The sequence below is a fragment of the Rhipicephalus sanguineus genome, chromosome 7, assembly GCF_013339695.2.
Source record: "Rhipicephalus sanguineus isolate Rsan-2018 chromosome 7, BIME_Rsan_1.4, whole genome shotgun sequence".
In the NCBI taxonomy this organism is placed as follows: Eukaryota; Metazoa; Arthropoda; class Arachnida; order Ixodida; family Ixodidae; genus Rhipicephalus; species Rhipicephalus sanguineus.
In genome coordinates this window covers 99,901,383-99,927,430 of record NC_051182.1, presented here as the reverse complement: position 1 = coordinate 99,927,430, position 26,048 = coordinate 99,901,383, and the positions used below count along the sequence as shown (strand labels likewise).

The 26,048-nt window shown below is 47.9% G+C and overlaps 1 protein-coding gene across 1 annotated transcript in view; it reads right to left on the bottom strand.

Annotated features, from left to right (window-relative positions):
• Positions 1-26,048, bottom strand: part of LOC119399663 (latent-transforming growth factor beta-binding protein 3-like) — a 71,056-nt gene that overhangs the window by 5,924 nt on the left and 39,084 nt on the right. Inside the window, exons 2-3 of the mRNA XM_049417807.1 lie at positions 8,225-8,374; positions 413-451 (exon numbers count right to left, since the gene is read on the bottom strand). Of these exons, the coding sequence (XP_049273764.1) occupies positions 413-451; positions 8,225-8,374 (189 nt within the window). The remainder of the gene's footprint in view (positions 1-412; positions 452-8,224; positions 8,375-26,048) is intronic.

The window sequence follows — 26,048 nt, the reverse complement described above, 5'->3', positions numbered from 1 at the left end:
CTTGTAGTGAGCACACAGAAGAATCCCGTCACTCTCGAGTAAGTTAGTCGATGTGTCGTATTTCTTTTCCCTATTTTTTAAACTTTTTTTAGTGAAAATTATGCACCAAGAAAGCCAGCTACAAGTTTTGCTCAGACGGTTTTAGTAGGGCTGAGCTCTAGAGGAGCGATATATCGTTCAGGAGTGGAGGTTAGCGCCGGTGCCTCCGAATGGTTTCGCTTAACGGTTTGCACGTAATGTGTTACTCGTCGACAATCGTGCCGACACACAGAGGGTTCTTAAAAAATGAAGGCGTAGATTTTCTGGGAAAGGGATTTCACACAGCAATGTCGTATAGGATCCGAAAGGGATTAACAACGCTGCATTCTTTCACGAAATATTTATGAGACAAAAAAAAATTTAGGGCATTTACCTGACAAGTCCTTGAGTTGGGAATATCGTGCGCCGGCCGCTGCATGAATTAAAAAAAAAGAAATACAGAAGAATACTGTACACATCGCAGGAAAGTTTCTTGACTTGGGAATGGGGCAAAAGTATACAAATTAGGCATTATGAGCAAGTGAACCAGTCTTTAGGGCAGGGTTGCCACTGACTTTCGAGCAAATGTCGCCAAACGACGAGCAAAAAGTCGCCAAAAGTCGCCATTTTTTTACAAATTTCGCCAAAAAAGTCGCCATTCTAGATATTTGCGGCATACATAGTAATAAAAGTTTCCACTCACGTATAGCCCCGTAGAATACAGTACCATCAAAGACCCTTAAATTATATTGACGTTTCTCAATACTAGTCGTATCGCCCGCTTCACCATGGGAGTGCATGGTGCTGTTTTTCCTACTAACCGCAAGATGTGCGTGGTGGCGCAAGGGTGAATGAATGAAACGCCCATGATATCCTTCCATCCCTGTCCGCTCGTTTCAAAGGTAAAAGTGTGGTAAACCTTGGGCGAAAACCGTGAAAGCGTTGTTTGTACACAGCTTTACGTACCCTTATATGAATTAAAAGGTTTATTAAACGTAATACGACAGAATTCTCACAGGAACCGATCATTAGTGAGTCTTACACCTTTTCAGTGTGAACTAATATGACACCAGACACCACCAACCCTTTCTTATAGTCACCTATATTTACACGGCACGTTAAAAAAACCCAGGTGGTCGAAATTTCCGGAGCCCTTCACTACGGCGTCTCCAATGATCATATCATGGTTTTGGGACGTTAAAGTCCAGATATTATTCTTACTTATATCTACACGCGTCAATCCGATGCGTTATTAATGAATAGGTAGACAATCTGAAATGTTATTGCAAAATAATTGATGTTTGTGCCGCCCGTTTCAAAGATGCAAAATGTTATATAGCAATTCTTTTCATTGCACACGCTCACCGACAACAGTAAAAAATGATTCAATAAATAATTTTTTTATTGTACAAATAGCCGCGCATCCGCCTCTCTTCGCTATTCCAAACAGTCTTTACGAGCTGAATTGGGGGTACTGAAACAGTGAATAAGTCGCCAAGCTATTCAGAACAGTTGGAGCTTTGGTGGAAGACATGGTCTGAACACGCGGCCAACCCGTCGCCTAGCCCCTTCAGAAGCGAAACTTTATAGAAGCTTAAAACACCTAAAACCATGTATATGCTACCTTTAGGTAGCAGAGTTGCGCATCTGTCTTCCAACGCCGCTAGCAACCATGCATTGCGGAGAAGCTGCCGCTTGGGCCAATTTTTTAGGGGCGAAGCTCCTTAAGGCGGCACCCGTTCGTCCCTCGTAGTCGTAGTAGTAGTCGTAGTGCGTAACCTTTATTACGCTTTGAATTCCAAGGCGGTGCCGGTGGGAGATTTTTCCTGTGCGTTGTTGAACAATAAAAAATTCGCAGCGTGCGCGTTAACTAAAAGCCGAATTCTTCTGTCTCTCATTCCCCATTAGCAGCCATTGGCATGTTCCAGTAGGAAACGTTAGTAGAAGTAGAAGTGTAAGTGTTAGCTAAAAGCCGACTTCTTCTGTCTCTCATTCCCATTAGCAGCCATTGTTTACCTCCAAGGTAGTGCCTGGTGAGATTTCTCCTGTGCGTGATTAAACAATAAAAATTTTGTTCGAAACGCCGTTGATTGATGAAATAAACCAACGAAAGACGCCAGATGTTTTGTAAAAGCAAAGCGAAAGAACGCCAGATGTTTCTAAAGCAAAACGAAAAGACGCCAGATGTTTTCTAAACAATGAAAATTCACAGCGTACATGTAAAATTAAAGTGAGCTGCAAGTCGTCATAACTCATCGAACCTTTAGTATAAACGCGCCCGATCTCACGTCGGTGATGATGTACTGGGCAGAATTCGCGGAAGATTCACGGTTTACCGATGAACCTCCGCAGCTTCGCCCACTCATCATCATTCACTCCGTGGATATGCTGTGATTTTTTTTTTATTTCTCGACTCCGCCGCTGCAGCGAACTGAATTAACACTAGCCATCGACAGCCAATGTTTATCGCCGGTCTTCGACACGCCAGACAGGTTAATCGGCGACACGGTAGGCATGTCGCCTGCAAAAACGAAGTGCGACTTCACCGCATAGCTGTGGTTGCTAGCCGGACCTATGCGCTACTCTGCTACCTAAAGGTAGCATATACAGTGACTCTAGAATTTATAGTCAAACACTGCCCCCTCGCGGTTTGCAAGACATTCAGCTGACTTACATTTTGCTAAAATGTAGCTGGGGGACGTTCCAGTACCTCCTGCATCTAGATGAATTCTGGAGATACACACGAATTACAGGACGGACATACCGAATGACGCGTAATGTGCACATTCTACTCGTGGGTCTAAAACCAAGAAAAATACAGAGAATGTTGCCGCTAATTCGTTGGGAAGACACTGAGCTTAGAATGCATAACTCAGTGGAGACCTAAGCCGAAAATCGCCAAAAATTCGCCATGTCGCCATTCATAATTTTAGGTCGCCACGGGCCTCTCAAATTCGCCAATTTGGCGAAAAGTAGCCACCATTGGCAACCCTGCTTTAGGGCAAGAATGATTACAAACACATAATTGGGAAGTTAACGCAAATAAACAAATATATGTGTGTATCTGTGCGTGCGTGGGGGAAACATGCAAGTCGAAAACAAGTTTTAATAAATGAACAATAGCGAGAGTAAATCAGCAAGACAGGCCGACTTTATATAGTTTGGAATGTAGACAGAAAGTTCCGTGGAATCCCGCAAGGTGGTAGAAGCTTTTTGAAAGGAAGAATTGACAAGCACCTATTGGTAAAACAGAAGCTACTGCACTCTAAGAACTGTGACTCTCTTTTTGTACATGTGAGAGTAACATGTGCAGCACTCCCTTTAGAGAGGCACGTTGACCCTCTTTAGGAGAGTCGTCGAACGCACGACTCTCATAAAGAGCGTCAACTTGCGTCTCTAATGTGAGTGATACACATGTGACTCTTACATGCATAAAAAGGGAGTCAAAGGACACCTTTTTTTCTTAGAGTGTAGGCAATCCATACTTTAATAAAAACCAGCAGATAATGAAGCCAGTAAAGGTACAGGGGGCGCTCATTGTACCATTTTAATCGTATTGTAGTAATTGCGATATGAATGTGAAGAAAGCGAAGTGGACGAAAAGACAACTGGCTGCCGACAGGGACCGAACCTGCAACCTTCGGATTACGCGCCCGATGCTCTACCGTTCGAGCTACTTTGTTGATTATTTATGCGCGTGCAAACATGGAAGCTTTAGTCAGCGCAGCTCGTAGTCATGACGGTCGGTGTGAATCCACACAGAATTCTCAAAAAATAGCCGCTGAGTTGACGAGAAATTTGCCCTGGCCCGCGGATCAAGCCCGGGGCCAACGCCTTCCTGGGCGGTCGCTCTGCTTGGTAGTGTGACTTACGTGGGAAGTCAATTGAGGATTTACGTATACCTGAAATGCAATGTTCTGTGTGTATGTGATTCAAGTTGTCAATAAATTATGCCTACTGCTGCCAAATAGCTAGCATCCTGGCGACTAAGCCACAGGCGTGCGCAGGGGGGGAGGGGGGTTCATGGGGGGCGGCTACCCCCTTAATCATCTGAGGAGGGCGCCAAGACTGCCCCATACTTTTTCTTGTCGGACCGGTTCTATCCTGGTTTGATGTAAATGGTTATGGCCATGAAGGTTTTCGACAATATTGGCTGCCGAGGGCCACTGATGTTGCATTCCAAGAACAGTTTGATTACCACCATTAACCCCGCAAAGCTGTGGACCAAAAGCAGGACGTTGTGAAAAACACGGAATAGCTTCATTTTCATTTTTTGTATCCACTGCGAAGTTTGTGTTTTGGCCTCGACCAACGGTGGGGAAGGGGGTGGGGAATAACTTTATTCCGAGTCCTGCGAGTTGGTGGGCCCCGCCTAGGAGACGACCAGGAGTCCTTGAACCCTGGCGGCTTCCTCGGCCCGCTGGACGGCACAGAGCTCATTCTAGAGGGCGGAGCTGAGCAACGCGGCTCCGCCCTCGGAATTTTTTAATTTAGAGGATTTATTTCTGAGAAGTAAGCATGGATATCCTCGTAGCTTTGTGTTGCAAACGGGTGTTTGTCAATTTTCCCTTTCGTAGTACGGAGTGCACGAAATTCAGAATAATAATAAGAAAAAATAAAAGTTGGTATCCTTATGAAAGTCTTGGTACGCCTATGCTAAAATGTGTTTAGTAACGCAAATCGGTTCATTTTCATGACAGTTCGACATTTAGCCATTCTATATTCCTCTTAGTACGAGACCAGGCTGCGGTTATTAAAGATAAAAAGTACCTTTCTTTCAAATTAATGCGCCGCACGTTTAGTGCGTACATGTCAATCAAACGAAGCGACTTTTTGATTTTGCGGGAATCCGCGTGACTTGGAATGCGTTAGCATATCAGCATATTTTATTCCAGTTCAGGGCGAATGCCGCAGTAGTGATGTACAATTTGCACTGCGCTACGCGAATTGATTCCATTGAATGACTGATGGCTTCTTAATTGCATCACTGTTATTTGTAATGAAGCGTGCCTCCAAGAGTTCACAAGCAGTTTTGTTACCGAGATCCTGCCAAGTGGACCTAAACGCCTAAAATGCGGTTCACACACGCAGGCACTGCAGTGCTGTCTAATTTGCGCAACACCGACTTTCAGTTGTTGCAGTGCTTCATGAAAGATAAAAGAGAAGATAAACCTGCATTGCTACGTAATATCCCTTGTGTTTCGATGCGCTAGAATGGCACAATGCCCCATCTTCCGTTTACAATAAAGTCGGTTTGTATTTGGCGCTCTGCGTGTCTCGGTGTCTGTTGCTTTAGCACCCAAAAAGTCATGTTTACAAAGCCGCACCAACTTGCCCAAGATTAGGCGTTATGAAGTATTCGCATAGGTTGCAAGTGCCCCTGTGCGACTCAATGACGCTAAAACCGGTGGTATCCCTACCGAGTCGGATGTCTTTTCTCGACATATAACAAAGCGGCCCGTTGCATTCAACAGATTTCTCACTTACCTGGTCGATCACATTGCTGTGATACATGATAGGTTATCGTTTCCTGAAGCCAGCTCGATCACAAGGTTTACTTCAGGTAAAAATGTGTCTCATCGTATTCGAAATTGTCTAAATGAAATCATTTGTCAGCCAGTGTCGGAGAAGTGACGGCCAGTCCCGGCTAGTGTTTGCTAATGGAGCTAAGTGATCGCTAACGGGTGTGTTAAATACTCGCTGGAGACGGCTAAAAAGACACTTAAGCTGACAGCATTCATTTCCACTCCCATTACAGTTCTTACGCAACCGTCAAAATAGACAGCTTCGCGAAGACAACTTCGGAGTCATTTACGATGCAGGCTACATGATTATCAGCCTGAATGCGTTCACTGCAGCGCAAAGGCCTCTCCCATGCTTTGCCAATCAAGCCAGTCCTATGCTTTCTGCTGCCACGTTATACCTACAAACTTCTTAATCTCATCTACCCACCTAACTTTCTGTCTCCCCCTCGCGCGTTTGCCTTCTCTTGGAATCCAGTCAGTTGCTCCTAATGACCAGCGGTTACGTTTGCTACGCGTTACATGCCCTGCTGATGCCCATTTCTTCTTCTTGATTTCGACTGAGACGTCCTTAACACCCGTTTGTTTCGTGACCCAGTCTGCACTCCTCTTGTCCCTTAAGGTTACACCTACCATTTTGCTTTCTATGACCCGCTACGTGTTCGTAATTTTAAGTTTAACCCTCTTCGTAAGCCCACAGGCTTCTGCTGCGTAGGTAAGTACCGGTAAGATGCAGCTGTCATAGCTTTCTCTTCGGGAATAGTGGTAAACTGCCGTTCATGACTAGGGAACGCCTGCCAAATTTGAGAATACCTGCTCAGATGCAAGCAACATTGCTGCTCAAACTATATGGCGGTCACAATGAAGGCTAAAAGCTATTCGAGAAGGCGGCCAGCTCAGAGCAATAGGTGGACATGGTTCGTTACGCAATTATTGTGAGTGACGCGGAAGTGTTCACAGGTTTGAACTCAGAAGAAGGTAAGAGTACACTGATTCTGTGGGAAATTCCCAGATTTCTCTTTTCGGCGCGAGGCGGCATGGCATCATGCTGACGGCTTCCAGGCGCGTTACATTACTGGGAAGAATGGGGCTAGACGATGCCTTCTAAGCTGTCAGCATAGATTGTCTGTGTTGCTGTCTCACGCGTGCCAATGTCGACTACTTTAAGTAAAAGTTGTCAACATCTCCTGTGAAACGTTCCCGGCGTCATTCTATTAATTCTTTATGTTTTCTTACGGGATCCATATATTGTACGCGGGAAATGTACGTAATAAATTACGGCATCCACAGATTTACGTAAAAATTTTACGGAAACAGTGTAGGACAATTGGGACTATATACAGAATGTTTTAGCATGGACGACAGCTAATTACGGCCAATATTGACTAAGGCATCGCTGATGTTGACGGACAGGGTTTGATAATGATGGCTCATGTCGGCCAGTGGTGCCACGCATCGGCTGGGTTGCGTGATTCAAATTAATGCTTGCGGCTTGCCTGTTAATTCCGCAGTAGGGTGCATATGCTCATTTTCTTTCTCAAATCGAACGGTGAACAAAAATATTGCGCAATAAAACGTGTGACAAGACCAGGAAAGCTACAGGACAAGCGCATCTATCTAACAGCTGAGCCTTTATTGGAGAAAAGAACACATATAGCAAGCAAAAATACACGTTTACCACGAATAGAGCAAAAAAAAAAACCTCAGATGTGTGCATCTAGGTACCTTATCTCTGCCTTGTTTAACGCAAGGGAAGGCTTCGCCGCACAGTCATGTCCAACTTTCAAAATTAAGAAAGCTTGAACGAGCTCGTGTGCTAGCTGGTTCTTATGACATGCATGCACTTTGGCATCAGACAAGAGAGGAGGCAGTGCAGGGTAACATTTGACAAAGGCTGACCTTTCAAAGACAGACGGTGATCTTGCAGGCGCACATTCAGACAGCGGCCTGTCTGTCCTGTATATAGCATTTACCGCACGCAAAAGGCGCCTGATACACAACTCCCTTGCCACAGTCCGGTGTGCTGTCCCTATGTTTGACCTTACATTCATGTCATTTTTGCGCAGTCGCGTCCACCTTCCTTCCAACAGCGGCGCATAATCTACCCGGCTTATTGTTAGACGAAAATACAACGTCGATATCATGTCTCACGCCAAACTTCTTGAGATGATGGAAAACAGTGTGCAAGACAGGGATACTGGAAAGCGGCTTCTTCTCACGAACCCTTTCATTTTCTACCGAGCCTTTCAACTCAGGTTACAAGCTCCCGAGAATTCGTTCACACAGGCAGCCGCAATTAACAACAGGATAGCGCGTCTTCGTCTTGTGGACACGTTTTTTCGCGATATTTTTATTCATCATGAATTACCAACTCGCCCAAAAGCCTATTCTTCAAATAAACAATGGCAAGGCCAAAATTTTTCGTTGGCATCGCTGAGACACCATGGTTGCTATTCTGGGCACTGGAGACTTTCGAAATGTCATATTCCGCCGTTGGTCAAACCTTATTGGTTCACAGGGCTGCTGCTGCCTCTGTGATTGGCTTAAAAGGCCGCCATTACGAAATTTCGTAAGGATGGCGGAATTTAACAGTGTCCACAATAGAACCTCAGGTTCTGAAACCACAATGGTCGTGACAATAGTGGAAAGAGTTTTCGAGGCGAGAATCTTTTTTTTTTTTTTACCTGGCTTTGTAGTAATATGCGCACTTCTCGATATCCTTGGCGCACACATTCCTGTCCGGTTCGTACATCTTTCCGTCGACGCATCGGCAGGTGCTTCCAGCGATGGAGCACGAGCGTTTACCATTATCACAGTTACACGGCTGGCACCCACTGAAATCGACACAAAAATGCGGCCGAATTAGACTTCCAAAGAAAAGAACAACACAACAATCGTTTTTCTAAAAAAACACTACTGTACGCACGGAAGCCAGAAATTTCGAATATAAGTGATGTGGACACAAATAATTTAAACGATTAACTAATAAAAACCGGCAGATCCCACGCAGAGTGGGAATCGATGTAATGCGAAGCAGTCACCGCTTTGTTTCGCTTTGAGACAAATCAAACCATTCACGTCACGTCATGTCATTCGCTATCACGTGTTTGCCAGGCATGCGTGTGCATTCTGGTACGTACCATGGTAATGAAACGATCGCGCCGGCTTCACGATATTTACATCACGTGATTTCTATTACTCCTTTGATGAAGAAGATGCGCATTTCATGAACATTCGTGTAGTCACTTGTCGTTCGTATTCGTCATAATGGAAGTCATTTGATGTGCATTTCAGTATACAGCAAGACGATGAAACAACCACCGTGAGATCGCGATGGCACCTTGTCATGTGTGTCAAACAACATACGCGATGGCGTACGAGACATGCATGCTTATTCATGCCATGACCTTCATGACAGTCCACGTAACTGCTATTGCAATAAAATTTATTAATTGGGCAACACTTTCGGGAGGTGTCTTCCCTTCTTTAGTGCCTACGTTAGGACTGCCTTCGATATTGCCGCGCATCTTATTTTTCATGAGTTGAAGCTTCACCCACAAAGACTGGGCAACGCGCTGCGCAGGCCACGCCGCGATGTGTAAAAAGCTTCGCGATTGTTTTAGAACGTTCCTTTAAGATTGCACGGCGCACGCGAATGTTCCAGCTTTGTCGAGACATAACGCCGCCACCAGAGATATCGCTGGAAAGTTCGATAGCGCCTGTATAAAAGCTGACGCGCTTGAACGCTTGTCAGTTGATCGACGGTCGACGCTCTGTTCGCCGCTATGAGTGTATTGCTGTAGTTTGACTTTGTTTCCCGGCCACAAGTTCGGCCAAATAAAGAGTTTCATCTCGGACGTGCTGACTGCTGCCTTCGTTGACGTCACGACCACGTGTCAATATGGCTGTTTCGGCGGTGTGCTGTTCGCTTTCGAACAGATTTCAGAAAAAAAGGAAACCTGTCCTCAAAAGGCCGAAAGTCGCTGAGACAACATCTGGTTATGATGTATGGTGTACTGGTTCGTGTAGTGCGCATGACCACCCAACGTTGACGGCCCGGCAGGAAAAATCAGCCTGCGGTCTCGCACGTGAAGAACGATCGTCCCCTAATGGGCTGCTTTCCCGCCTTTCGTCTTCTTATTTTCTCTTTAATGACTTTGAAGGTTTAAGCGACCGTAAGAATTTTAAGTGGCAGCAGTGTTCATGCTTTGGCGCGGCCACTAGACACGTACGGACATCTAAAAAATAATAATAACAAAACAAACATGGTCAACAGTCGCATTTCCGTGTGGTCAAATGATTTCTTGGACGCAAGTGAATATTTTAGAATCCCAATTGAAGCAGGCTATCAAAGTTCGAAATTTCAAAATAAAATATGCCCTGCGCAGATCGCCCGTGTTTCGGAATCCGAACTGCAAAGTGGTCGCGCTGATATTTTCGAAGTTGTGGTATTGCAGGCGTAACTGTCTGGACAAGGGTAGGTTACGCAGTGAAGTAGAGGTACCAGTAATCCCGGTAACATACCGGTGAATATTGAACTGCAGGTGAAATAGCGTGTCCGTTTGGCCAACGTAGTCTCGCCCACAGACGTCGCAATGCAGCGTGTATATTACGTTACTCGAGTCGGCATCAAGGTCTTCGGTGATCTTGAATTTTTAAATTGGGGCGCTTGCTCTTGATTCACGTGTCCTTACTATGTGTGGGCATACCTTTCAAAGAACTTTTTCGCAGGGACGAAACACTGGGTCAATTTTAGCAGTGCTTTGGCTCTGACAAGGAGGTCCTTCAGGTTTTACAGCTGAGCTCCATATGGCTAGGTTCTGGAGGATCGCGTCTGTACAAAAAGACGCGCAGAACAACAATTTTTTTTGCGTCCCTCGCCCCCTCGCCGCAGGTTGTCCTCGCCCCTCTCTTCTTGCCTTTTCTAACCCTCGCCACAGGTGCCCCTCGCCCCCTTGCCACCGCCTATGCCTCTTTGACAAGTGTCGCAAAAAACTCGCAGGGTCTCTTATGCCTTCGTTTAAGACGACTCAAAGGCGGAAGCCATCTCCTTCTTCTTCTCAGTCGCTGTATTGATCCTCCCCCGCCCCCTTTCGAAAGCTTCGTGCACTTAACGTGCTTTTGAACTGCCTCCAGGATCGGAGGCATTGCAAGCTTTCTGCACCTCACCTGCTATCGCATTGCCTCCGTGATCGGCCCACCTTTGACCAAGCGATAGTGTCATGTAGTGACGTCATATTTTAGTCATCTTTGACGTCGTGGCGTCATCACTTGAGTATCATATTTTGCATCACTCGTGTGCCAACGCGGAACGCCGCCGCCACCAACGACGGTCAGTTTTCGCCTTTGATGAGGCATCTAAGGCTTGCGCCTTAACCGGCGGCCACACTTTCCACCAATCGTTCTGCCCCTTATCTCGTGTGGTAGAAATCGCGCTAGTGCTGTTAGCAGCAGTTGCGCATGTTATACAGACATTCTTCAGTTTTCTTAGAAAAAGCTAGGAACCAGAAATAAAGGCACTAGCATGCATCTGATTGAGGCCCTGACCCCTGAACAATCTGCGGGCTGGCGAAGCAACATGTGCGCAACACAAAATAAGGGGAAAGGGGGAAAGAAAGAAGGAGGCAGGGAAATGAATTAGAACAGCAAAAGATTCTTCAAGGAAGATGAAGGGAAAAGGATGATGCAACTCAATAGAGCGAACACGACATTGTATAACTAAAGAGAACAGCATGAGCACACACGCATTACCGTTGTGATGAACAGTGAAACAGAATATAATATTTCGCCAGATCAGCCGCCAAAAAAAAAAAAAAAGAACGCCAGGCCTGCGCGGAAAGCGCAGCACAGTCACAGCGAAAGCTCGAAGAGCGGCATTTCTAGAGCCCGTTATAAACTCTCTTGTGGCTACTAATACAAGTACACTAGCAACGTACCCACTACGCCACAAATCATAATTTTTGTGAAGTTGGGAAGAACCCACCACGATATTACTCGTAATTCTGCGGTCAAAACGAGGTACCATCTGTAAGGCATTATGTGCTGTTTCTTGATGCGACGGCTTATGACGATGAAGAATTATGACTGAGCCTTCTTTAATGGGTTGGAAGCTTTAAAGGACCCACCAATTACTTAATTCGCGCTGTGTGACGCCCGGTCCTTATTTCACTCTCCCATCACGCCTTATAACATACGCTAACGTGAGAAGGAGAGAGAGAGGGAATTAACTTTATTGAGACCCTGAAGAAATGGATCATGGGAGCCTTATGGGCTTCCTTGGCAACCAATAGAAGTGTACTTGCGAGGAACCCACTACGCTATAAATCATCATAATTTTTGTGAAGTAGGGAAGCAGCCACTATGCAATTTTTCGTCATTCTGCGGGGAACCGTGGTATCTGCTAAACACCTATAAGGCATTATGTGCACTTTGTTCATGGTGTGGCTGATGAAGATGAAATATTATGGCAGAGCCCTTTATAATGGGTTGTAAGTATTCAACAACCCACTCGTTGCGCAATTCGCATTGTGTGACGCCTGGTTACAGAATTGGCATTGTGTGACGCTTGGGTGTTATTTTAATCTTCTACCACGCTACGTTACATATGTTAATGTGGTTCCTTCCCGACATGAAGCCTGTATAGGGTCTTTTTGCAAAGCAGTTTCAAGCACCGGCAAAGTATTTCATCGAATATGCAATATATTTAAGAGAAACCTATCGAGTTCAGGAAGAGCCACCAATATGGTTGTCTGTGTTAAATGAACCGGTTTCAATGAAGCGGTTTTGAATTTTTCGACAGATTGATCTCTCTAAATAGCATCATCATTGTTGTGCGTGTTGTTTGTACTTTGTGTGTTGAATATATATGTTTGTGACATGAAATTGAAAACTATCTGTAATAAAGAAAAAAAAACCGGCATGGCTCTGAGGTAGAATACTGGGCTCCTACGCAGGGTACCCAGGTTCGAACCTCGATTCATGCTGGAATTTCTTTCTTATTTCGTTTTTTTTCTTATTTCGAGCGATAGTGGTTGCGGACACCGGCGGCGGCGGCGGCGGCGGACAACTACGGCGCCAAAAACGGCCCTTGTTGTGATCTCATAACAGCTTTCGCTGTAAAAAAAAAATGGGACAGTGCACGCAGAGGACACAGCGCTGTGTCCCGTGTGTTCACTGTCCCGCTTTTTGTGCTGTTTTGCCAAAACGTTCATGAACCAACTAGCCCACCTAGGAACGCTTGTGCAGAACATACTTATCAACCTGCAAGAAAAATCCTTGGAACACGGGGTGTCACTGAAGCTCACGTTCCGACAAGCGGTCTTGTCTTCTTGAAGGCAGCAACTGCCAACCTTAGCGCGTTGAGTGCATGCTTCGCGCGTTTTCCGCCAACTGAAACATGAGAGGCTGGGGACGGCAAAGAGGAAAACGCGGAAGCGGGTGGGGGCGGAAAAGAAGGGAAAGACAGGGGGGGGGGGATATTGAAATAAGCTGGTGTGCCGATATATCGATATCCCCCCCTCCCCCTTCCCCGTTTCTACCTTTGCCATCCCCGCCTCTTTTGATTTAGTTGAGGCAAAGGGTGCCGAGCATGCACATACACGCGCCAAGGTAGACCGTTGGTTCCTTTAAGAAGAGAATACCGTTTGTCGAAGTGTAAGGATTTCTCATGGCTTCAAGCTACGATATGCCCCTTAACTTGTACCTTAATTCCAATCCGCAACAGTATCATAAGTAAAATGAGTAACCTAACTAACAAATTAACTATTACCGATTCGTACGATACACACAACACAAAAGCTTTATCGCATGTATGGTTTGTGTAGCGGCAAAAGATGCATTTTAGGAGCACTTGAAAAATACGTTCGCTACTTTTGCGTCTCGTAGTAGAGTATCTGAAAAATAGCTTTGGTGAACTGAACTTCGAGAACTACACTACTGCAGTACCCAAGGGTAGAATAATCGCGCACGATGCAGCACTTTTGGGAAAGTGGCAGCGTCCTGATGCTTCATGCTAGCACGCCTAGGTGCAAATTCATGAAGGCGAAGTAAATATATTGAGATCATTCTTGCTGGGAGGAGTCTCTGACGGACAGTGCCTGTCATAGAATATTTGTCTTAGAAATGTAAATGCTGCTCGCAGCGGTAATCTGTTCAAAAAAGCTGGAAACTGTTAGCTAAAAAATCACAGCATATCCACGGGGTGAATGATGATGAGTGGGGCGAAGCTACGGAGGGAATCATCTGTAAACCGTGAAACTCTTCCGTGAAATGCGCCCAGTACATAATATAAAGAGTGTGAAACATCGTGTGTATATTAAACATCAAACTTTTATTGTACTGTTGGTTTACGTGGTCCCTTCATTATCACTTGTGATCGGTGAAATGCAAGGAAGAAGTCCGCTCCCGAGCGAAAGAGCGCCAAGAGCGACCGCATTCCCCGCTCGCCCTGTGCGAATTAAAGGCAAGGCTAGAGGGAAGACAGGACGCGCGTTCCACGACGCGAGGTCGGTAGCATGCCCAACGAAAGCCAACGGAACGCGATCGTGCAAGTGCTCCGGCTTCGCATCGCCTCATGGTTCCATTTAGCGTCCCAAAACCAAACATATTGCTCAAGGTGTGCCTTGCGTTTTTCGTAGAAATAATTTCTTTATCATGTACATTAAGACGAAAAGTTGAAAGCTCACTAGAGTGTATAGCCCGCAAAGTATGTCTTTTAGTGTGATTTAACTCTCGTACGGCAGGGTCCTCGCGCCGTTGCCGGTCCACCTCGCCCGTTGACGATCGGGCGAGGTGGACTACTACTACTACTACACTTTAAGAAAAACATCTGGCGTTCTTTCGTTCTGCTTTTACAAAACATCTGGCGTCTTTCGTTGGTTTATTTCATCAATCAACGGCGTTTTGAACAAAATTTTTATTGTTTAATCACGCACAGGAGAAATCTCACCAGGCACTACCTTGGAGGTAAACAATGGCTGCTAATGGCAATGAGAGACAGAAGAAGTCGGCTTTTAGCTAACACTTACACTTCTACTTCTACTAACGTTTCCTACTGGAACATGCCAATGGCTGCTAATGGGGAATGAGAGACAGAAGAATTCGGCTTTTAGTTAACGCGCACGGTGCGAATTTTTTATTGTTCAACAACCCACAGGAGAAATCTCCCACCGGCACCACCTTGGAGGTCAAAGCGTAAGACTTGTTACTCACTACTACGATCACGACGACTACGAGGGACGAACGGGTGCCGCTTTAAGGAGCTTCGCCCCTAAAAGTTTAAGTAATGATTCGTTGGTAATTATAACCACATATCAGCGTAACCTTAAGAGTTATAGATGTCCGCAGCACTAGGCAATTTACATGGGATGACGGTTCTCGTATTTTTGCAGTAGGGATTCCCCATCTGAATTTCTGGCCGTGGCTCATGAAAAACGTATATGTAAATACCTTCACAATCACTGGAACGCAAACATCACCTTACGAGAGCATAGAGGAGCAAAATAAAGCAAAATATAGCAGGACGTTTGACGTTGCTTTCAGAAGAATTGGGCCGTCTTGCATGCTTTGATCTGGGCGATGTTCTCAGAGTGTTCACTTCGGTAATGATGAAGTGACCTAGCGCAAAGAAAGCATTCAGGACCTTACAAACATCCTAGCCAGTTCCACAAAGATCATGAAATTTCATTTCGTCTCACCCTAGAGGGACGAGTATGCAGTCGTCCTCGTTTTGGACGCATTCATTTGAATCAAGCAGGTAGAACTTCCCATTGCGGCATTCACACTTGTTGCCAAGGAGGTGACACTTGTTCATACCTGGCGGACACTGGCATGAGGCGCAGTCGTCGCTGCAAATGTAATTGAACGTCAAAGTTTTCGTCTTTATCCCGGTATATATCTTTAGAAATCCACAATGTACAAGACGGAGCAGGTCCTTAGCCACAGGATACCTCGTGATATGACGTTAACGTGCGATATTGACACGTGCTTGTGACGTTAAGCAAAGCAAGACGCAGCCGGTAAAGATGAAGCGTTTTACTGGGCGAACATGCGCCCCAGTAAAAGAGGTAGCACTTAAAGTGCCGCTGCAGCGAAGCGGCAAGCACAGACGTCGGTCGTCAGTAATCTTATCGGCGGCGGAACACCTTGTCTTTTATACATGAATGACAGAACGTTCCAGTGTTATCGTTGGGGCTCGGGTTAGCTCGGGAATAAACTCAGCTACTTGTGCCGTGGCGCAGTCTTATCAATAGGCGTGCAAAGGAGCGCTAAGTCTGTCCCTCCCAGACATTGAATTAATAGGGAGGGGGGGCGCCGCCATGAACCTTAGCCCCCCCCCCCCTGAAGGGGAATCCTGCGCACGCTTATGGTCTTATCAGAACAGACTAAATAATCAAGAAGCTTTTCAAACTTCTCAATTACCGGCGCGTAGCCGCGGTAAGTTTTATTTAGGTGAAACCCGATCACATCATCATCATCATCATCATCATCATCATCATCAGCCTGTTTACGCCCACTGCAGGGCAAAGGCCTCTCCCATGTTCCGCCAATCAACTCGGTCCTGTGCTTTCTGCTGCCACGTTATACCTGCAAACTTCTTAATGTCATCTACCCACCTAATTTTTTGTGTCCCCCTCACGCGTTTGCCATCTCTTGGAATCCAGTCAGTTACCCTTAATGACCACCGGTTATCCTGCCGACGTGCTACGTGGCCGGCCCATATCCATTTCTTCTTCTTAATTTCAACTATGATATCCTTAACCCCCGTTTGTTCCCTGACCCACTCTGCTCTCTTCCTGTCTCTTAAGGTTACACCTATCATTTTCCTTCCGATCACATCATAAATACCAAAATAAGCGCGCGTGTCAAAGAAAGACAGAAAAACACGTAACTATTACTTTGGGACTGTCATCGGTGGGCAGTAAGGCATGCGTAGTGGAAACTATAGAAGGTAGAGCTGACGCGTTTTGCTCTGTTACGCTCTGTTACGTTCTGCTACGCTCTGTGCTCGCCGTCTCTTTTCCTGCTCTGAATCAGTTGTTTGCTTGTGGCGTAAACCATAGCCGGTGAGAACTCCGACGCTTTGAGCTCGCTTTCTTTCGTTCTCGCCTGTGCCAATCATTCGCTCGATTGCAGCGTATGCCGCTAAAGTGATGAACAGGAGCGTAAGAGCTGTGCTCTGCAACATTTTACAACACGGCACACTGACGTCGGTAAGATATTGCCACGCGTGCTTCTTTTGCTATGTTTGTGTAATTGGTCCGTTGCACGCGTGCTCGCTGTCTTGCGCGGGCCGCGCCAGAATGTCTGGATACATTCCAGATTGTAGTAGATCATTTCGTCGAGATTAAGCACATGACGCGAATAGTCAAGATTATTCCAGAGCTTGCGCGACCACCAGTGATAAGGCTGGAAAGTTCGATGCGTGATGTGTAAAAGACGGCGCGTCCCAGCCATGATCAGATTATCGACGGCCGACACTCTGTTCGCCGCTATGAGTACACAGCGTGCCTTGCTTGCAGTTTGGCTTTCCGTTTTCCGGCCACAAGCTCGGCCAAATAAAGAGTGACGCATTTCCGAGTTCTGCTGGAGTCTTCTTCACCGTCACGACCACGTCACATCTGGTGGAGGTGCTGGTTCGTATATGTTCCGGACGCCCACACGGAGTCGCGATCCAAGTCCAAGTAGTCAAGAGGAAGAACCTAGACACCCGGGACCGTCGAACTGGCCGCCGGCAGCTAGGACTCAAGCCAGAGTACGGACCCCTTCCAGGCAACGCCAGGCAATCCAACGCTGTGACCTCGACTGCAACGATGACCGCCCTAGTAGCCCCTACTAGAGCACTGCACGGGCCCGGGCCAACCCGAAAGCCCGGGCCTGGCCCGGCGCGCGGGCCGGGCCGGGCCGTCCGAAGCGTTTTCAGGGGGACCCGGGCTGGGCTCGGGCTTGAATGTGCGGGCCTGGGCCGGGCCGGGGCTTGAAGCCGCGGGCCTGGGCCGGGCCCGGGCTTGAGGCTGCGGGCCGGGCCGGACTTGGGCCCGCTCATTAAAAGGCCTAAGTCGGGACTTCTAGCACACGCGAACGTTATGCATTGCATGGTCTGAGGCATTCTGTGCCAATTAGCTCGATTATATAATTATATTGTACATGACGATTACGTTTGCGTAGCAACGTTAGAATATGAACGATCTATATTTCATTTGCTTTTCGTGGCTGTTCACCATATGTAACGTTAACGTTTTTTTATCTTGCTGTAACAAATTATTAATCAGGAGCCTCTTTTAAAAAATTGTGTAATTAATGTTTCCAACGCGAGTGTAGAAAAGAGCATTAAAGAAAATGTCCCGGGTTCGCTTCTATCCGCTTTTTCATGTTAGCTGTACACTTCTTTTAAATAAATTTTGTTGCTATATTTTATTTTCACTATACTGTTATTGTAATGACTTGCCATGTGCCCTATAGCCAACATTTCGTTTATATTCCTTGGTATTACGTGCCAAAACCACGACATGATTACGAGGCGCGCTGTAGTTGGGACCGGATTAATTTCGACCACCTGGAGTTCTTTAAAGTGTATCTAAAGATAAGTACACGGGTGTTCTTGCATTTCGCCCCCATCAAAATGCGGACGCCGTGGCCGCGGGAATCGCACCCACGTCCTAGGACTTAAAGGGGTACTGACACAATATTTCGAGGCCGAGATAGCCTGCGGGATCGACTCCATGGAACATGCGTATATCATCTGCAAAATACCAACAGCGAATATAGCTTGGAAGGTATTTTAAATGAATTTTGAAGTTTGCGTGAGCGATCGACATTATCGTGCTACTGACACCCTCAAAGGGGACCCTTGGTGACCCCCTACTTTCCTCACGTGATCACGCTGCAACAAGTTATGATGACGTTATAACCGCCACGTTTTTTTTTTGCCCGCGTTCGCTCCAGCAGCCTACTTCTCGGCGGCTGCTCGCGAGCCGCGCGGAAGTGCGTCACAGTTCTGTGTGCTGATGTAATCGAGCACTGCACCCGCTAGGTGGTGACAGTTGCACCCGGAGGCTTGTCGTTTTTGAAACCGAAACTGACACTGGTCGGTAATGAGGAGACTGTAATTACCTATCTGTCGCGCGCTGCAGCAAACGATGTGTGGTGTTATGACTAACAGGACCCCCAGCAACACATTGCAGCAATAAAACGCGAGGCCAAAATTTTTGGTGTCAGTACAACTTTAACAGCGGACCAGCTTAACCGCTGAGCTACCACCGCGGGCAAAGCAACATTTCGATGCATGTACACACCGGATTTTCCGTCCGATCGCCCGCTACAACTCACAAGGCATCATTAATAATAATCATCAACAACGAATATTCTTCAGCGGGCCCGGGCCGGGCCTGGTCATGAACACGCGCGCCCTGGATAAGTTTAGTAATGAGCGCCCCGGCCCGGGCCTGGCCTGGGCTTGGAACCACGGGCCCGGGCCGGGCTCGGGCTGGGCTCGATCATGAGCTAGGCTCGGTCGGTTCAGCCGGAAGCCATGAGCTATGCTGGCGTTGCACGCCATGCAGTCACCACTCCGCTCAATCACCAACGCCCTGCGCCGTCGTTATAGGCGTGCGCACAGGGAGGCAGGGAGGGGGCGGCCGCCCCCCCTAATAACCTAAGAGGGGGGGCGCAAAAGTTGCCCCGTACATTGACTCTTCTAGTCACCTAAGAGGGGGGTGGGCGCAAGATCTGCCCCATACTTTGACTCAGTAGGGGGGGGGGCGCTGCGATGAACCTTTGCCCCCCCTGATGGGGAACCCTGCGCACGCCCATCGCCGTCGCAGTTCCGTCGCCAGACACCGCCGCCACCTCCGACGCCATCCCGCCCGCCTGCAGGCCAAAGCTGCACCTCCCGAAAGACCGACGTTTGACGTGCCCCTGAGTACCAACCGGGGAAGCCGGCCACACCTACCACCGCTGCTGGTACCGCCAGATGGGCTTAGCGGCTTCGCCGTCAACGCACCGCGTCCACAGCATGGTGAGCTGCCACGCGACATTGCAGACTACTTGACCACCACTGAATGGGCACCTCGATGTACGTCGCGTTCGCCGTCGCCTGGACGCTACCGCTTCCCTGAGCGACGTTAGCAGTACAGCGGCCCTAACAGGGGCCGTTCCGCGAGCCCGTATCCGGAAAACTAAGGGCAGCAACCGATGGAGGTGCGTTTGCTGTACGACGAAATATCGGAGATCCTCCGCCGCCGATAACGACGCCGCGACGATATCTATATAACACGCCGCAAGCCGAGCGGAGCCCTGACGTCGAAAGTTCGCGGCCCGAAGAAGACCTGACGACGCAACGGGGAAGCAGCGGAAGAAACCGACGTAGCCGCGACCCGACACCACGACCTAACTTCAGCGCGAGATGACGAACTAGCGACCTCGACGTTCTTATCGACGGCCACAGCGTCAGAGCTCTCGTCGACACTGGAGCCGACTATTCCGTCATCAGTGGACCGTTCGCCCCGAAGCTGAAGAAAGTTAGGAGAGCCTAGGAAGGCCCCGAAATCCAGACAGCTGGAGGTCATCTAGTAACGCCGGAGGGGATCTTCTTCTTAAGCCTTCATGGTGCAGTCACCGACCTGAGACCCAAGTCGATAACACTATCCACAGGAAAGCACCACTGTTGCACCCTCCGAAAGGCATGCATGTCTTGAATGTGCTGGAAGACCAGGTCTCGAATTCCCCTTGCTACAGGTCTTCATTTCCATCAGCAGGCCTGGAAGGCGTCGATGAAGGCGACCAGCACCAGTTGATTAACCGCGAGATTTGCGTCGCCAGCGGAGTAGCCGAGTTGCGGGAAGGGAAAGCAACAGTGATGCTCACGAATTTCCTCAACGAGTATAAGCACGTGAACAAAGGCACGACGGTCGCCTACATAGAAGAAATTGTGGAAGCCATCAATTCTTTCGCCCTCGCCGATACTTCCGAGCCTACTCCGACGAACCAAGCTCCTCAACCAGCTTTCGACGTCAATTCTAGCTTTCCTAAGCATAAGGAAGAACATCTCAAAACCCTGCTCTTGCAATAAAAGAACTGCTTTTCGTCGTCGTCAAGAATTCGGCAGACCCCAGACGCAAAACATCGCATCATTACAGAGGAAAGTGCCAGACCGCTCCGTCAGAGCCAGTACAGAGTTTCGACGCGAGAACGCGAGGCGGTAAAGAACCAAGTCGACGAAATGCTAGGTGACAACATCATCCAGCCGTCCAAGATTCCGTGGACGTCACCCGTGCTGTTAGTGAAAAAGAAGGATGGAACCCTACGTTTCTGCGTCGATTATCGTCGCCTGAACAAAATCACAAAGAAGGACGTGTGTCCTCTCCCACGAATAGACGACGCCTTGGATCGACTCCGCAGCGCGAAGTACTTTTCGTTCATGGACCTTAACACCGGCTACTGGCAAATCGGAGTCGACGAGAGAGACCGAGAGAACACTGCTTTCATTACATCAGACGGCCTCTTCGAGTTCAAGGTCATGCCCTTCAGTCTTTGCTCGGCCCCTGCGAGATTCCAACGCGTTATGGATACAGTACTGGCAGGCTTGAAGCGGCAAACTTGCCTCGTGTGCTTGGACGACGTCGTTGTGTTTGCCTCAACCTTCAACGAGCATCTCCGGCGCCTTGGGGCTGTACTTCAAGCAATCAAAACCTATGCACTCACCCTGGAGCCAGAAAAGTGCCGCTTCGCGTACGATGAGCTCTTGTTCTTGGGCAGCGTGATTAGCAAGTCTGGAGTTCACCCGGACCCACGGAAAACAGCTGTCATTGCTGCCTTTCCGCCGCCCACCGACAAGAAGGCCGTACGCCGATTTCTGGGCTTGTGCGCCTATTACAGGCGTTTCGTCAAAGGATTTTCAAAAATCGCCGAGCCGCTAACGCACCTCACGGAAAGCGACGTGGAATTCAAGTGGAGAACGACACAAGTCGAAGCATTTCAAGAACTGAAACGACGCCTGCAGACGCCGCTGATATTTGCGCACTTCGACGAATATACCGACACGGAAAACCCCACCGATGCAAGCAGCGTAGGGCTCGGAGCCGTTCTAGTGCACAGGACTGACGGACTAGAAAGGGTTGTCAGTTATGCTAGCCGGTCGCTATCTAAGGCGGAAGCCAACTATTCCACAAAGAAAAGGAGTGCCTTGCCATCATTTAGGCTTTGTCAAAGTTCCGCCCCTATCTTTACGGCAGGCCCCTCAAAGTTGTGAGCGACCACCACGCCTTGGGTTGGCTAGCTAACTTGAGGACCCTTCAGGTCACCTCGCACGGCGGTGTCTGCGACTTCAGTAATTCGACATTACCGCCGTTTACAACTCCTGACGAAAGCACTCCGACGCCGTCTGCCTGTCCCGTGCCCCCGTTGACCAACCGCCGCACGACGACCAGGACGGTGACTACTTCTTGGGAATCTTAAGTGATGGTGACTTTGCCGAACAACAGCGAGCGGACCCGGAATTCAAGGGTCTTGTGGAATACCTCGAGGGCAAGGCCACCATTGTGCCAAAATATTCAAGCGAGGACTGACGTCCTTTTTCTTGCCGAAAGGTGTTCTCCTAAAGAAAAACTTCTCGCCACTCCAGGCCAATTACCTCCTCGTAGTACCTTCCGCATTACGTCCAGAGGTTCTGGAAACTTTACACGACGACCCGACGGCTGGACACCTCGGTTTTTCTCGCACGCTCGAGGGAATACAAGAAAAGTACTACTGGCGTCGCCTCACTGCCGACGTCACCCACTACGTAACGACTTGCCGAGACTGTCAGCGACGGAAGACACCTCCGACAAGGTCAGCCGGACTCCTTCAGCCGATTGAGCCACCTCGCCGGCGGTTCCAGCAAATCGGGATGGACTTACTGTGGCCGTTCCCGACGTCGACTTCCGGAAACAAATGGGACCCGCTACGCCGAGACAAGGGCCCTGCCCAAAGGCAGTGCCGCCGAGATGGCCAAGTTTTTTGTTGAGAACATCGTCCTGCGTATGGCCTCCCAGAGGTCCTCATTACTGACATAGTTACGGCCTTTACTGCGGAGCTAACTCAGGCGATCTTAAGATACAGCCAGACAAGTCACCGCCGAACCACCCTCAGACCAATTGCCTCACATAGCGTCTAAACGAGACCATCGCCGACATGCTGGCCATGTACGTCGACGTCGAGCACAAGACGTGGGATGTCATCCTTCCGTACGGTACCTTCGCATACAACACCACTATACAAGAAACGCGCAGCTGTCGCCGTACAAGTTGGTTTACGGAAGGAGCCCGGCAAAGACGCTCGACGCATTGCTGCCAGCTACCACCGACGAAGACAATCTCGACGTCAGCACTTATTTGCAACATGCCGAAGAAGCATGGCAGCTTGCCCGCTTGCGTATCAAGAACCATAAGAGGATCAACAGGCATCACTATAATCTTCGGCGACGCCACTTGGAATACCAGCCCGGTGACCGTGTTTAGGTCTGGACGCCGATACGCCGACGGGGACTCAGTGAAAAACTTCTTCGGCGATACTTCGGTCCATAGAAGGTGTTTCGACGTCTCGGTGCTCTAGACAACGAGGTCATCCCGGACGGCATTACGAACTCCCAGCGACGCCGCGTACTACCTGAAGTCGTCCATGTCGTGCACCTTAAGCCGTTTATTACGCGCTAGCGAAGCTGTGGACTGTACTTTTTGGTTTGTTATTGTAATTTATTTGTGTAGGCACTTGTTTTCCCCTCTTGCATGTTCTGTCACAAGCATCGGGACGACGCTTTTTCAGGGGGGAGGAGGTCAACGTTACGCGCACTATTTTTTCGCTATGTGTTTGTAACTGGTCCGTTGCACGTGTGATTGCTGTCTTACGCGGACCGCACCAGAATGTCTGGGAATATTCCAGATTGTAGAAGATCATTTTGCCGAGATTGCGCACATGAGGCGAATAGTGAAGATTATTCCAGAGCTTGCGCGACGACCAGTGATAAGGCTGGAAAGTTTGATGCATGAAGTATAAAAGATGGCGCATCCCAGCCATGATCAGATTATCGACGGATCGACGGCCGACGCTTTGTTCGCCGCTATCAGAATACAGCGTGCCTTGCTTGCAGTTTGACATTCCGTTTCCCGGCCACCATTTCAGCCAAATAAAGAGTTACGCATTTCCGAGTTCTGCTGCAGTCTTCTTCACTGTCACGACCACGTGACAATATTGTCACATTACCTGCTTTCGGCCTGGCCTAAACGTTTTAGGCTGGGTACTATATTAGTGAGTAATAAATACAGCGGCTACGTTTAAGGCAACAATGACTTTACAGTAACTATGTCTAATATCTTCATTCATTCTTCCACCTGATCAGGCTACCACATATACGGTCTTTCGCATGTGAGACGTGATGGATAGAACCAGACATGTAAGAATTTGCATTGATGGAAACACATTTGTTGCCCATGTAAACACTTTTTTTTTAGCCAACGGCACATTCGCCCTCAGAGTATTCACCACTGAAAAGGTACTACGTGCTTAAACGAAACCTACTTTCGAGTAAGTGGTATCGCTGCAGCATATCCGCGCGGGAGTTGAGTGACGAAGGTTGGCAGACCGTATTTCGATAAATAACCTTACGGGCTCCGTTCAGGAGCACACGTGATGTTAGTGTCAGAACGGCAGATAAGCGCATTTGGTTTATAGTTAGCTAGTTTAGGGAGATTGGGGTTCCAGAGCAGTTTATGTTTGTTTCTAGAGAGTCGGCAGTATAGTGGTTGTGTTCACACATGCGCTTTGTTCTTTAAATTAGCTAGATGAGCATTCACAGATTTACTGGGCACTACAAACTGCATATTTACAATTGAGGTGCCACAAGATCGGCGGCGTAAACACAGTAGAAACGAATTAACGGGCTGGAACGCAGTGGCGCTTACTCTGTCCCAGAGGAGCTTCAATTTCTCCATTTCAATTCGGTATTGAACGAACTATGAACGAACGAAAGAAGGTAAGTGGATCGAGGGCTCGTTTTCTTCGTTATACACAGTCTAATGAAAGCAGCAGAAAATTATGTGAAGCAAAGTATAGTCGATATGATTTGTAGTTTTTTTTTTTAACTGCAGCGTAGTAATAGCGATATAAATGCCACCGGCAGGGAGCGAATCTACAACCTTCGGATAATGTGCCCGATGCTCTATCAATCGAACTACGGCAGCGGTCACCCTCCCGTGCACTATACTGTTCCCATGTGTAGGGTAGCAAACCGGTTTTTCCAAACCGGTTAACCTCCCTGCCTTTCCTTCTCTACTATTTCTTCTTCTCTGTGCATGTAGACCTGGGAGCTTGCGAAGTGGACCGCTGAAGCGGTTAAGAAGAATGAGCACGTGACAGGAAATACGCTCCCAGTGGCCTCTAGATCGAGGAGCGTGTTTCCTGTTCTGTGCACTGTCTTCTGAGCCGTTTCTGCGCTCCGCTATGCAAGATGCTGAAGTAATTGGCTCAACGAATCACTATTTTGAAACCTGGGAGCGTTAATCGGCGCCGCGTTTAACCACGATGGTGATTGCGGACATCCACATAAGACATCCATATAAAGGGGCCTGTTACATTCAGCTGATTTCTCGCGTACCTGAATCGTTGCGATACATTATAGAGTACCCTATCCCTATGCAAGCTTGTTCACTAGGTTTTTTATGGTTAAGTGTGTCTCTTTTGATATTCGAAATTGCCCAAGTGAAAGCAATTGTCGGCTTATGGTAGTGAAATGATGGCTAGTGCCGGCTAGTGCGGCCTAGTGCTTGCTAATGGCGTGTAAGTGGTCGCTGATGTGTGCGTACCAACGCTTACTGTAAACAGCTAAAGAGACAGCTAAGCGGACAGTGGCCAGTTTGAATCCTATTAGAATTTTCACGTGGTCATGAAAAATAGAAAGCTTAGCGTAGGTATCCTTGACGATGCAGGTTTCTTTGCTGCCCAAGCAAGATGCAAAAAACTCTCCGAGGAGGCGGCCAATTCAAAGGAACACGTTGACATGGTTTCTTACCCGATTTGTGCGAGATACGTCGAACTTCGACAAGTTGAGCTTAATAGGAGTTAAAAGCACAAATATTTTATGGGATATTTCTAGCCTCCTCTTTTCGACGCCAGGCGGCGTAACTCATGCTTAGGTCATACATGCGCGTTCTGTTACTGGGACGACCGTGGGTTGACGCTCTCTTCTAAGCTGTCAGAGTACGCAGTCTGCGATGCTGGCCGGAATCGGGCACAGCGAATGTCGACTAGTTTCGGTCATAATAATAAAACGTCGCTGCTGGAACGTTCTGTACGCCATTCCAATAATTTCCTATGCTTATCCATATAGGTTTATTCCCATGTTTATTCTTATAGATACATTTTCCATATATAATGCAATATACATACGCAACAATTTTACGGTAACATTTACAAATATTGAAATCGCACGTGGTCGCGCTTTAGTGTGGATGACGGATTAGGTAGACTAAAAGATGGTGA